Below are 13,517 nucleotides of genomic sequence, written 5' to 3'. Positions count from 1 at the left end.
TTCTTATTTTAAATCAATAAGAGCTTTATTTTAAGTAAAAGGATGAATTTTTAACAAAAAATGTAATAGTAAATATTTCAACCAAGAAATATTTTTATTTTAAATAAATGACAGTTTAATTTAACTAGAAGAGATGAATTTTCAACCAAATAGTTGAACTCTCAGCCATAACATATTATATTCTAAAGATACTATTGCACTTAGAACAAATAAGTTGAAATTAATACTGAAAAGCTCAATTTTTAGTTAAGAATTTAATACTTTTTTTATTTCAATAAATTCATTTTTAACTCAAAAGAAAATAATTTTCAATAATAGCAATAAACTTTCCACCAAAGACATAGATCATGAGAATAATAAAATGGATTTTCATTAGTTTTTATTAGTTTTATCAGTTTTCAGTCAAAAAAATTAATTTGCTCACAAAAAAAAAATAATTTTCAACCAAGCAGTTGAATTTTGAACCAAAAAAGATAAGTTCTGGGTGTAAAATATATATTTTTTTGGTATAAATTAATCTTGTTGGTTAAATATTCGTCTTTTTGGTTTAATATTTAAATATTTCAGTTAAGGGTTCATCGTTTTGTTTAAAAATTCATCTTTTTGGTTTAAAAATTATTATTTTTAGTTTAAAACTCATCAGTTTGGTTAAAAATTGAATTTTCCACTAAACATTTAACTTTTAATATCCCCCCTCCCTGACAGTCTGATGTAGTTTTCAAAACCACCCCATAATAACCTGATAAAGAAATTGCCTTTCGTATATTCACCACTATTTATTTACTTTCTTATAATAATCAATTGTGAAAATGCAAAAAAAATACGGACGTATCTAAATATTATTGACAGCAAGCGGAAGGTAGCATAAATTTTTCCACGTAAACAAGGCTCTTCCTTTCCATCGGTTTCTGTCTCAATTAATCATGTCCTCTTGATAGTAGCTTTTCCACATGTTTTTTTTTCAGCCGTTATTTTCAGATAAACACAAAAGAGAAAGATCGCTGTTACAGAAAATATTTTACCATTCGTCTTATCATTTTTGTCAGACAAAATACAAAAAGAGAAAGATAAATGGTCTTACAACTTGTGGTGTTTTCTAAGGAAAGAATTCTCTTTAATTCTTTGTGGTCGAAACAAATAGTCGCTTAAATTTTAAGTGACGTTTCCAGGACTCCTGGCTTGAGAGAAAAGTCTGATGAATTTTCAGATAATTTAATTAAATAGTACAAGAAACGTCAATTGTTTTATTTTTGAAGTTACTGGAAAAGCCTACTAATTATCATGAAAAATTATTTAGAAACCCAAGCAATCCTTTCTGATTAATATTAAAAACTTCTATAGAGTTTAAGTTACAGTCGAAAAAATTTTCTGAAAAGAAAATCAGACAAATAGTTGATAAACTATATTGATTAGTCGATCACAGTGTATTTGATGGAAAAAAGAATTTTTCTATAATTTGAAAAAAAATAATTTAGAAAATGAGTAATAGCAGAATTGAGAAAATGAGCTTGTATAATCCCTTCGACAGTCACTGAGCACTGAGAGTCTTTAACATGGCTTTAATTCTAATTGAAATTTTAGAGCTCAAGAGCTTCTAATTTTAAATAGCGTTCAATTTTAAAGCCTAATTGTTCAATCGAAACAAACTTTGAATTAATTTTCGAAATCCTTTATTCTAAAATATTGATATTTAAGAAATTTATTTCAAGATAAGTGAAAATTTAGATTTTCTCTCTTTTTATTTTCCAAGCATTTCGTAGCTAAATTATTGAACCCACTTCTTTATTATTATTCATTAAAAGTCAATATAAGCGAAATATTTAAATCTTAAATAATGAAAAGTTTATGATATTTAACCATTTTTCATTTTAAGTTTCTGGTTTTTGTATGTAATTTCTAATCGAAATCAAGATATTCTTAGGAGGAATTTATTGATAACATACAATGTCTGGGACTGCAAATAATTAAGTGTTTGGCAATCACCTATATAGTTCTATCATTTTGATTTATTATGTAAATAATAAAAATTAGATATAAGAAAGCAAGGTTATGAGGTTTGAAAAATGTTCAAAAATACTATTCCTACTTTTTAAAATAATTAAACAAATGTTCTTCCTATTTATCGAGATATTTTAGAAAAAGCAATTCCAGATTTTGAAAATTATAAATGTAAAGGACACAAACATTTTTCATCGGAACACCGTGACACATTTTCAATCTTGAACGTTCTTGCACTCGACTTTTCTTAACAGAATTTCTCTAACTTTAATTTCGAAATATTTTATATTAAGAGGAAAAATGAAGTATCGATCACTTTTTTAAATAGATGATATTCAAATTAAACGAAAAATTCTACATATATAAAATTATTTTTTAGGAATTGTTGTTATAAATTAAAACCTAAATTTAAAAAAATTTCAATTTGTCTTAGAACTGCTGATTAGTCATCAGAAAAATAATTTCTTTAAAGAAACATTAAGTTTAACAACTTTAAATTCAAAAGGTTGTTGAGGCTCAGCGGACCACTTGGTACGACGCTGCCTCAAAATAGTTGGCGAAGATTTTCTAACCAAGATCAAAGTGGTTCGATAGCTCAGTTGGTTAGTGCGCGCTATAAAATACAGGTGTTTAGGTAATTTCAACACGCTTCGAATTCTCAGCGGGTCCGATTTATTGAAGCTTTTAAGCGTTCGATTATCACAAAGATATTCAATTTGCCTGAGAGCTACTCGTAATTCATCGAGAGAATGTTTCATTTAAAGAATGAATAATTTAACAACTCTTAGTTTTGAAGACGTTTGAGGCCTTGGTACGGAGCTGCCTCAAAATACTTGGCCGAAATTTTTAACCAAGATTCAAAGCGGTTCGATGGCTCAGTTGGTTAGTGCGCGCAGTAGAATACACGTATAATACATGGAATATAAAGCCTTAGCGTACTCAATTTTCAGTGATTGTCTCTCGATAATCCGAAAAGCTCCGAGTTTTACACAATATGGAATGAAGAACAAAACATGATTTCAAAGCGACTATTTTTCTTTTAAAAATCAGACACAATCAAAGCTTTCCAGTTTCGAGGAATAAATCAATACCTTTTTAATTGTGTTGGCAGAATTTACTTGATATTTTTCGAAAATTCTATATTTAGAAGAATAAAACAAAAAATATGAAAAGCTATATTTTTTTATTTCTTTGAAATGTGTTGCTTATTCATTTCTTTGTTCATTCAGGGAATATTTGGCAATGTATTGTGTAATATTTAACTCTCTTCTTGAAATATTTTTGATTTTAATTGAAGTATGTTGAAAATGTTTTCATTTTTAGTCAACCATTTCGAGTTTTTCTGTTACTCAATATATTCGGAATTTATTTAAATTTATTGAATAAACATGAATTCCACTAGAATTTCATATTATTCGTTATTCATGCAATTTAATAATAGTTATAACATGATTGTTTATATTTTCAGTCCAAAGAAACTGCCGACTCCCACTTTATTAAAATTTATAACATTAATTTCTACAGCATTCAGTGAAAAGTAGTACAACTATTGAATAATGGTTACCTGGTAATTGAGTAAAAAATGTCATTTTTGAAAGTTACAAATTTAATTACTTCATTTTAAAAAAATTGCAATTTGTAACTGAAAGTGTTGAATGTTGATCTTTCAATAAGAATGAAGCGAGTATTAATTTAAAGCAATTTTAAATTAAAATAATCCCAGTTAACAGGACTTTTGTAAAAAAAATTAATTCCACATTTCTAATTTTAAACAAAGAAAAGAAATTTTAGTATTTAATTTTTTCCGCATTGTAAGAGATGCTTTTTTTAAAAAAAAGTAGTGAGTATAAAATTTTTTTTCTCATCATTTTATGAATGGGAAGAAGTATAATTTATCATTTTTAACATTTTTTTTTAAGTTTAAGGGAAGAATTTCTTATCTTCAAGTTTTGTCTGAATTTGAAGAGGCTCTTTTTCTCAGTTTTTATCATTTTTATTGAATTTAAAGGGATAAAATTATGGTTTTCAACATTTTTCAAAGCTGGAAGAGACCAGTTTTTTTATTTCAACGTTTTTATTGATTGGGCAGGCGCAAGCTTAGGATTTTTATATTTAGATGAAAAGCCAAACTTTCTATTTCAAATTTTAAATCATTCAATTGGAACACTTTCCAATTTAATAATTAGGATACCATTCTTACGTGTAAGTTATGAAGATTTTGAATTAAAATATTTTTAAGCTCAAATGGTGAAAGTTTAAAGTACAAAAGAGCTTTAGTTAGAATGTCTCAATATGTGGATCAGTTTTGATTGCGAAAATCGAAAAATTTCACTTTTAAGTTTTCTAATTTTCTAATTTTAATTAACGTAAAAAAATGTTTCGAACCTGGAAATGACGGGCATTAGTTTTCTCGATTAGAACCAAGTTCCTTAAAATATTTAAACTGTATCATTTGCAAAAAAAAATTATTTCTTAAAATGTTGGCTTTACTGAAATAATTAGGTTCATTTTATTAAATAAATTTTTCTTGTGTCTTTTTGTCTTTAATTTTGATAATCACACTCGAAAAAATGTGTATGGAAATTGATAGACCAATGATGCACTTGAGATTCTAAAAATTATATAATTGTTTCGTTGAGAATTTTATGACGCTATAAAGCCAGACCCCAATGTGCTCGGCTCTATCTTAAATCTGATCCTATTCGCACTTAACGTTTCCGATTTATATGTGAATCGATGAACGAAAACTGGAAACTCGAAGAGAAAAGTACTTTAGTTTTACTGTAGATGGCGTTCTGCTATTAGAACACTGTTGTTTATTCACCTTGTGTTCTTTCAAGCACTTTATGATGCTAACGATAAAACGATTTAAATATAAAATATAACTTTTCCCCAATGAAATAAAACTTTAACTCATTCGAAATTGCGTCGCAATTTCCAGAATTATTTTTACGAAAAATGCGAAGGGAATACCCTCATAATATTTCACTTTACTGCCATTTATCTTGGCTGTTCGGTCATTCCTTTCCCATAAAATAAACCAACTTTTCTTGAGGAAAGGGGAGTAAAGAAACCAAACGTTTTCTATATTATTATTCTTGAGTTCAGTAATAAACCGTAAAAAAAGTAAACAACCGAGTGAGTCACGCTTACCCCGGCATCGATATGGCTTAATGGTATAATAGTAATAATAAAAAAATAATAAGAAGTGAAGTAATTAATTTATAAATTAATATTGTGTCATTAAATTAGTCGAAGTCTTTCTCTAACGAATATTCGACCAAAACGATCAAATTTTTAAACAAAAAATATGAAACTTCAAGCACAAAAATTTACATTAAAAAAATAAGTTGAATCCTCAAGCCAAGAAGATGAATTTTTTAAAAGAGAGTTACGTTTTCAACGAAGAAAATATTTCAACCAAATATTCATTTTCAATAAAATAGACCAAAAAGACGATTTTTTTAAGGCAGTTAAATTTTCAACCAAGAAAATGTTTCAACCATAAAGTTTATTTTCAATCAAATGATGAAATTTTCGACCAAAACAATACAATTTTCAAAAAGACGATTTTTGTACTATGATAATTAATTTTCAACTACAAACTATCAATTGTTAGTCACAAAAATAATGCTTAAATTTTGAATTTGGCAAATATTTTTCAACCAAGAACTTTTCTAGCAAAGAAGATGAATTTTAAAAAAATCAATACAATTTTTATTGAACATAAAATGAACCATTCGGTTGAATTTTTAAGCCAGAAATATGAATTTTTAACCTATAACTTAATTTTCAAACAAACAGTGGAATTTTCTACCAAAACAATAGAATGTGTAATCCAAAAAACGATTCTTCAACCAAATAATTGAATTTTCAGCTACAAACTTAAAAACTTAAAAACTTAAAAAGATGAACTTTCAATCAAGTGGTAAAATTTTTAAACAAAAAAATATTAAACTTCAATCATAAACAGTTGCATTCTACCGAAAACGTTCAATCTTCAAGCCAAATGACGACTTTCTTAGAACATAGTTAAATTTTCAAACCACAAAGATAAATTTTCAACCAAGACCTTTTCTACTAGAAAAAATTAATTTTCAATCAAGAGGGTTGAATTTTCAATAAAACTGTTAAATTAAAAAAAAAACAACAACTGAACACTTTAATTCTTAATTCGGTAAAATGAATTTTCAACAAAATATTGGAATTTTTATTAAAATAATAGAATTTTCAACCTAAAAACACCAGTTTTCAATCAAATTGTTGAATTTACTAACCAACAAGAACAACGTGAAAATCCTTTTTACACAAGCGGAATTATTTGTCTGAAAGATTACGTGAAGTTCGTCGCAAAGGAAGAAGATTTTCTGCAAAAAGATCTTTTTGTGACAAATGAAAATCCTCTTAACCTTAAATTTAAGACGAACTTTCATTCGTGTCAAAAAGCATCCTTTTGACACAAGAGAAAATTTCTCTGAGTGAGGTAAATTTTCAACCAAGAATGAGGAGTTGCCTTACAGAAAAGATGAATTCAATTCAAAATTCTATAATTTCAAAGAGTGCCAATGGAAAATTCTTGAATTTCAAAAATACATTTAGAATTTCCAATTTTTCCATTCTTATGATTTGTATTTAAATGGTATTTTTTAATGGTTTTTTGTAATAATTCAATTTTAAAGATTCACAATTGAAAAATCTGCGTGTAGTGAAATTTTCCCCTTTAATATTAAAATTTATTTCTTCTTATTTAAGAATCTTTGAGGAAAAAACAATTTCAGAGTAAAAGGCTTGGAGGAATGTACGTGATGTTTTTTAGAAATCATCTCAGGAGTTCACTTTATTTCCATGAACACTCTTTCCTCTGTAAAGCATCTCAAAAAAGAATCTAGTTCAGCAGCAAAAATGAACGTGAAAGGAAAAAGGAACATACGAATAGAGAAAAAATTGTATTAATAATTATTTATCATTTTTTATATTGATTCTTATGGAAATTATTACAAATAATAAAATAAATCAAATAATTTAAATAATTTAAAATAATTTTAATTTAGGAATCCTTCAATTTTTTAACAAAGTTTGGAATTTTGTTATTTTTTCTGTATGTCCGTCCATTCTTTCATGCGTTATACTTTTTTCCAAAGAGGGGAAGTGAGGGTAGGTTAAGGAGAACTATGGGAGGCGAAGAAGGGGAATTAAGGGAAAATGAGAGAAGGTAATTTAGAAAAATGAAGTCAAGATAGAAGGAAATGGGGAAAATAAGAGGTGAAATAGGGAAACGAGGGGTATAAGGGGGGAGCCAGTAGAATAAATAAGTGAAAATTAAAAAAGTAAAGGGAAAAAGGAGAAAAATGAGGGAAAATGGCGGGAGTGAAATTAGGGGAAGAAGGAAAAATTGGGACGGGTTCTAGGGAGATTCAGCGGTAATAAGTGGATGAAAAGTCGGGATAATGGTGGAAGTAGGTATAACTGAAAGGGAGGGGAAGTATGAGAAACATAAGGGGTAAAATGAGAAGAAATGCTGCATGTGAGGTGAGGAAAATTAGGGGAAATAAGGTCGAGTATGTGAAGCGACAAAAAAATTAAGGGTGAGTAAGTGGGCAAAGCGAAAAGAAATGTGCGTAAGGGTAGTAGGGGTAAATGGGAATTCGGAAAAGAAAAGTAGAAAAATAAGAGAGGGCAAGTAGGGGAAATAGTAGGAAATTATAGAAAATTATGAGGGGAATTCCTTCACAAGAATTAGATGACCCAGTGCCCCACTAGAAGACCTGGGGAAAAATGTGTACAGGGAAAATAAGGAAAGTGAAAGGAAATAAGTAGAGGGAAAGTAGGGAAAGTAAGTGGAAATTAGGGCAAAATTGGGGATGCGAAGTATAGAATGTCATGGGAAAAGGAGGAGGTGAAAGGAAGTTAGGAGAGAAAAAGTTAGAACATGAAGAAAGAGAGAGTAGGGAAAATGAGAAAAAATTAAAAGAAATTTGGAGGGGAATCATTCTAAATATGGGAAGCGGTAGTAGATGAAATAAAAAAAATAATGGAAGGGGAATAAGGTGGACAGGGAGAAGTAGGAAGAACGGGGGAAAATAGGAAAGGTGAGTAAGAAAAAGTAAAGGAAAATGAGTGGAAATGGAAAAGGGAAGGATGTGCAGCAGAGGAAAAGTAGAAATGAGAAGGAAGAAATGGAAAGTAGGGGAAATTATATAAAGTAAAAGAAGCTTAGGGAATGAGAACTAGGTGAAATCAGAGGAAATCGGGGAGGTGAGGTAGGAATGGTAAGAGATAATAAGGGACGGGAAAGTAGAAGGAATGATAGGAAATTGGAGGAAATATACGAAATGAGGAGAAGTGATAAGAGAAAAGAAATAGTAGAATAACAAGAGGGAGAATGAAAAAAATGAAGAGGGAGTAGGGGAATTGAGGGGAATTAGAGGAGGGGAAGTGGGGAAAAGAAACAAAATTAGGAATGTGGAGTAGAGTATGTGAAAGGAGTAAGGGAAATGATTAGAAATAATGACGAAAAGCAAAGAGGAAGTGAAGGGTTTGGAAGGGCAGTAGAGGAAGGGAAGTGTTATATGCGGCAGCGATAAGGTGAGAAAGTAGAGAAGGAAGATGTTGAAAAAGGGCGTGACTAAAGGTAAAAGTAAGGCGAAGTAAGGAATGTTGGGTAAGTAGCGGAGGGAAATTATTGAAGCACGAGGTTTCGACGACTTAATTAACTTCTTCATAGGCTTCAGAACCCTTTTTTGTAGGCGCGCTAACTTACTTTGATAAATTATTAACGCTTGGTCTCAGAGTTAATTAATTTGGAGAGTTTCTAATTGGAAAGCATATCATTTTTTAATTTTTCCGCATAATTATACGTTAAAGGTTCAAAATGTTAAAACTTCTTCAATTTTTAACTCTTAAGATCACTTAACACTTCATGATCTACTTATCAATAATATATTTATCATCAATTAAATTGTTGTCATTTCAATATCATAATAAGAAAGTATCAGTTTTTATTTAATAATTTTAGATTTAAATATTCTCAATTCTTTGGTTTCATTTTTCGTTTCTTTCAAATTTATTAATTTTACAGTTAAGTTTTCTAAATTGTTTGGTATTAAATTCCTACAGAAGAAATTAAAAAGAAAGAAAAATTAATACAATTTCTCACCTTCAAGCATTAGAACTAGAAAATGTTGGAACCAGGCATAGAAAATAAAATTTTTTTCTGAAATCTTAGATACTTATGTTATTTTCTATTTATTTTTTAATATTTCCTAATTAAAATTACATTTGATTATGAGCGTTTTTTTTAATAATTCAACTTTATCGGGTCACAGTAGAGAATTATTTCGTTTTGAACTGTTAAAAGCGTACAAAATTGAATTATTAAATATTTTTTACATTAAGATAAAATAATATTTAATTATAAGCGATTGAAATTGGACATTTTGAAATTGAAAATTAAATCTAAGTTTTTAAATACAAAGCTTCTATATTTTTTAAATTTTATAAAATTTTAAGATTTCAGAAGATTTGACATTGAAATATTCAATTCAGTTTTCAATATTGAATTGTAAAATTTGAATCGCTTTGAGTTGAAAATTATTTAAATTCAAAAGCTATACAGTTTTGATTATTCTACTTCGAATGCTTTTACATATAAATTGTACGAATTCAATTCCTTTGAATTTCAACAGATTCATTTGTTTAAACTTCCATTCTCAAAATCTTCGATTTTTTATGTTTTGAAATTATCCTATTTTATAAATAATAATATTCTGAAATTATTAATTTTGAGAACATAAAACTTTAGAGAGCTTCAAGTTTTAAAATCGGTTAATTTCAAAAACTTTTAACTTTAAATTATCTAATTTTAAACTTTTTTATTTTAAAATTATGGAAGTTTAATTTCTTTTCATTTCATTCGAAATATTTTCTTTGTCAAAATTTTATCTAATCCAAAACAGTTGTTAATTGAAAACTTTTGAATTTAAAATCGTTCGATGTGTATTTTTGGAACTTTCAAATGCTTTTGAATAAAAAGTATTAATTGTGAATTATTGTTTCAAGAATATTTCAAACTTAATATTTCAGAATCGGTTGAATAATAGGTTTATAAATTGTTTATATTTTTAATGTTAGGAAGCAAAAATCCAGGAGCCAGTATTTACTGGTATTTATTTAATAATTCTTGTTTCAGGATCGAAGACTTTTGTTATTACCCTGGATTCTTATAACATTTGTGAACAGTCTCGTCGACGTAATGCATTTCTTATACACAGCTATTTGGACTAGGGTGAGTGGCATTAAATTTAAAAAATTCTCTCTTTTATATTCTCAAAGGGCGAAAAAACACCATTAAAGCTCGCAATTAAAAATGTCAAACACTTCTCTTATTTTGCTTTTCATAAAAGAAATTTTCTGCAGAAAATGTAATAAAAATTTGCTTTTATTTTTCAAAAACTTGTTCATTTTAAACTCATATGAGAGACTTCTAAAGTATTCTTCAATGAAGGGTTTTTTTAATAAAGTATTTTTTTAATTTCGCTATCTTTGTACCTTTTCCGCTTGAAAAAATTATATTAAATTTTACATTATTTTCTGGATATTTTTACAAGAATAATAATTTTTTAATTTTAATGAAATTATCTTGAATTCCGTGTGAGAATATAATTTTTTTAAACTCATTTTTACCTCTGAGTACATGTTTTACTATCAAAGAAAAATGGATGGTCATTTCGAGTAATTATGTAAGAGCATCAAGGACTAATTTATCTTCGGTTGTATGTCATTTGGGAGTACATGACGTGCTCATAAACTTTACTTTCAAAATACACCAACAGGTCTTGTTAAATATTATGCAAATAACTCTATCCATTAAAAGTTTCTAATTAAAATTTCAGACTAAATTAATAATATAATGACTAATAATTACCAAGTAATAACTAATTAAACATTTTTGAAGATTAAATAATGTTGTTAATGATCAAGATAAAAAAGCCAATATTGTGAAGTTTCATAAATGGAAAATATTAATTACAAAGTCAAGAAACGTAAACAGTTTATTTTAAATAACAGAACGTTTTAATTCATTCAAAGAGATAGATTTTCAACAAAATAGTTTAATCCTCCTCCAAAGAATATTATTTTTCAACTAGTATTTTTAACCGAAAAATTAAATATTTTCCAAAAAAAGATAACTATTCTACAAAAAAGTTCAATTTTTTTAACTATAAAATCTGAATTTTTCACAAAAAAGTTCATTTTCAACCAAATACATTAATTTTTTATAAAAAGGATTAAATTCCTGTCATAAAAGACAAATTTTTAACGAAATGGTTACATTTTGAACCCCGGAGATGAACTTTACACTAAAATGATTAACCTTCAAACAAACTAGTGAATTTTTAATAAACCTGCATTTTCAGTTTTAAACAAATAATTGAATTTTAAACAAACAAAAAATGAATTGTGAATGAAAAATATAATAATTGATAATAAGATTAAACGTATTTTTTATATTTAATGCACAAATTTTCAATAAAACTATTGAATCTACTACTAAAGAAAAATTAATTTTGAACTAAAAACAATTCAATTTTCGAACCCAAAGACCAATTTCGAACTGAATTTTTGAATTTTTAAGTCAAACAACTTTGTCAGTAGAGAATAAAATAAATTATTCCTAATACAAAATGAAAATTTCAAATAAATATTTTTATATTTTCTTATGTTTATCTGCTTCAAAGTTATATAAATACATCATTCCTAGGTTTCGCGAACTTGCATGTTGGTGGCGATAGTGAGAAAGTGTGCAGTTACAGGCGGTGAGAAGTTTTTACAAAGTTTGTGTGAAAGGTGTGAGTGGAGTGTTTGGGTGGAAGTCTAGGAAGTGTGTACGGCTGTGAGGGGTAAGCGACAGCAGCCTTAAGAGACATCTGTTGGTGGCACTGCGTACTTTTGTGTATGGATAGGTTACAGTTACCGACGGACGAGCGGGAGGTAGGTAGCGAAAGTGCCGGCAGTGCTGGTAGTGAAGTAGACGGGGAGGAATTATCCAGTAGGACACGACGGCCATTTGTGCGTGGCCCGGTTTCAAGTTGCGCGTCAGGGAGGAAGAAGAATTGGAGCAAAGAAGCGACCAGGCAAGGGAGAGAGCGTACGAACACGTAGGTCACCCACCCCCCTCCTAAAAATGGAGGGGCAGACGGAGAAGGAGGCTATCGGGGTGCTGATAGGCGAGATCAGAGGATTGAGGGAGGACGTAAGGGGGCTATGGGGCAGATGGAATCTTTGAGCGAGGACATGAGGGTAAGAGATGAGAGATGGGAAAAGAAAGTAAAAGAGCTGAGGGGGAAAGTAGAAGGATTGCAGATGGAATTGGTGTCGTTAAGGAAGGAAAAAGAGGATAAAATAAAGGAAATGGAAGAAGATATTAGGGCGTGAAAGGGAAGGTCGAGAAAAGTCTGGAGAAGCCGGAGGGCAGGTCGGGAATGGAAGCAGTTGACATGGGGGTGGGCGAGAAGCAAGGTATTTGGGAAAAAGTGGAGATCATGATAGAAGAGAAAGTAGGAGAGCGTAGGAATGAAAAGGAGGAGCGAGCGGATAGGGAAAGGATACGGGCAATGGAGTTGAGGATGGAGAGAAAAGAGAAGATACATAGGAGAAATCATATAGTGATAAGAGGATTGAATCTAAAAAGCGGGGAAGAAAAGGAGGGGATGAAAGAGCTGCCACAGAGCATATGATTGGTTAAAGGCAAGGTAGGGAAAGTTAGGATGGAATAGAGAGAGGAGAATGATGTGCCGGTGGTGAAATTGGAGAACTGGGAAGAAAAATTGGAGGTAATGCGTAACAAAAATAAGATAAAGGTCTGTAAGGTTTTTATCGCTCAAGATTTGACGAGGACGGAAAGGAATGTTCAGAGAATGCTAAATGACAGGGCTAGGAAGGAGAAGAGCAAAGGGAGAGCAGCGAAGGTAGGAGGTATCGGAAAATAAAAATAGGCGAGAAAATGCGGGTATAGAACGAGGAGAAGGAGGTATTAAAGGAAGTGCAGGGGAATTTATTTCCGGGGAATTAGGGGGGTGGGAGTAAATCAGGGTGGAGGAGTGTTAAAGGTATTGTATTGGAACGTAGCAGGGGTAAAGAAGAAAGATGAGGATTTCTCGAGGTATATTCAGGAATTTGATGTGATTGAACTGGTAGAGACATGGGTAGAGAGAAAGGAATGGAATAGAGTAGAGCGAAAGTTGCCAATGGGGTATAGGAGGAGACTACAAAAGGCGGTCAAAGTCAAAAGAAAAAGAAGGGCTAATGGGAGAATTATAACAGGGATTAGGGATAGATTAGAGGAAGAAGTTGATAGAGAAGGAGAGGGGGAGAGCGTGAAAATGAAGGTTGTAAAGATAGAAGGGGCGATGTTTAATTTTGTGACTGTGTACAGTAAGGACGGGATGGAACTTATTAAGGAAAGGATAGAAAACTTACTAGGAGAGAGATGAGGATTTGGTGGTAATGGGGGGGGGGGG

At 29.9% G+C, this 13,517-nt stretch overlaps 1 protein-coding gene across 1 annotated transcript in view; it reads left to right on the top strand.

The window, feature by feature from the left end:
- The window catches only part of LOC117176915, a 154,769-nt gene that overhangs the window by 89,550 nt on the left and 51,702 nt on the right, over nt 1-13,517 (top strand). The window contains exon 4 of the mRNA XM_033367304.1: nt 10,187-10,282. Within this exon, the coding sequence (XP_033223195.1) occupies nt 10,187-10,282 (96 nt within the window). The remainder of the gene's footprint in view (nt 1-10,186; nt 10,283-13,517) is intronic.

The sequence above is a fragment of the Belonocnema kinseyi genome, chromosome 7, assembly GCF_010883055.1.
Source record: "Belonocnema kinseyi isolate 2016_QV_RU_SX_M_011 chromosome 7, B_treatae_v1, whole genome shotgun sequence".
In the NCBI taxonomy this organism is placed as follows: domain Eukaryota; kingdom Metazoa; phylum Arthropoda; class Insecta; order Hymenoptera; family Cynipidae; genus Belonocnema; species Belonocnema kinseyi.
Note: the sequence above shows the minus strand (reverse complement) of the source record. Positions and strands in the feature narration are given on the sequence as shown.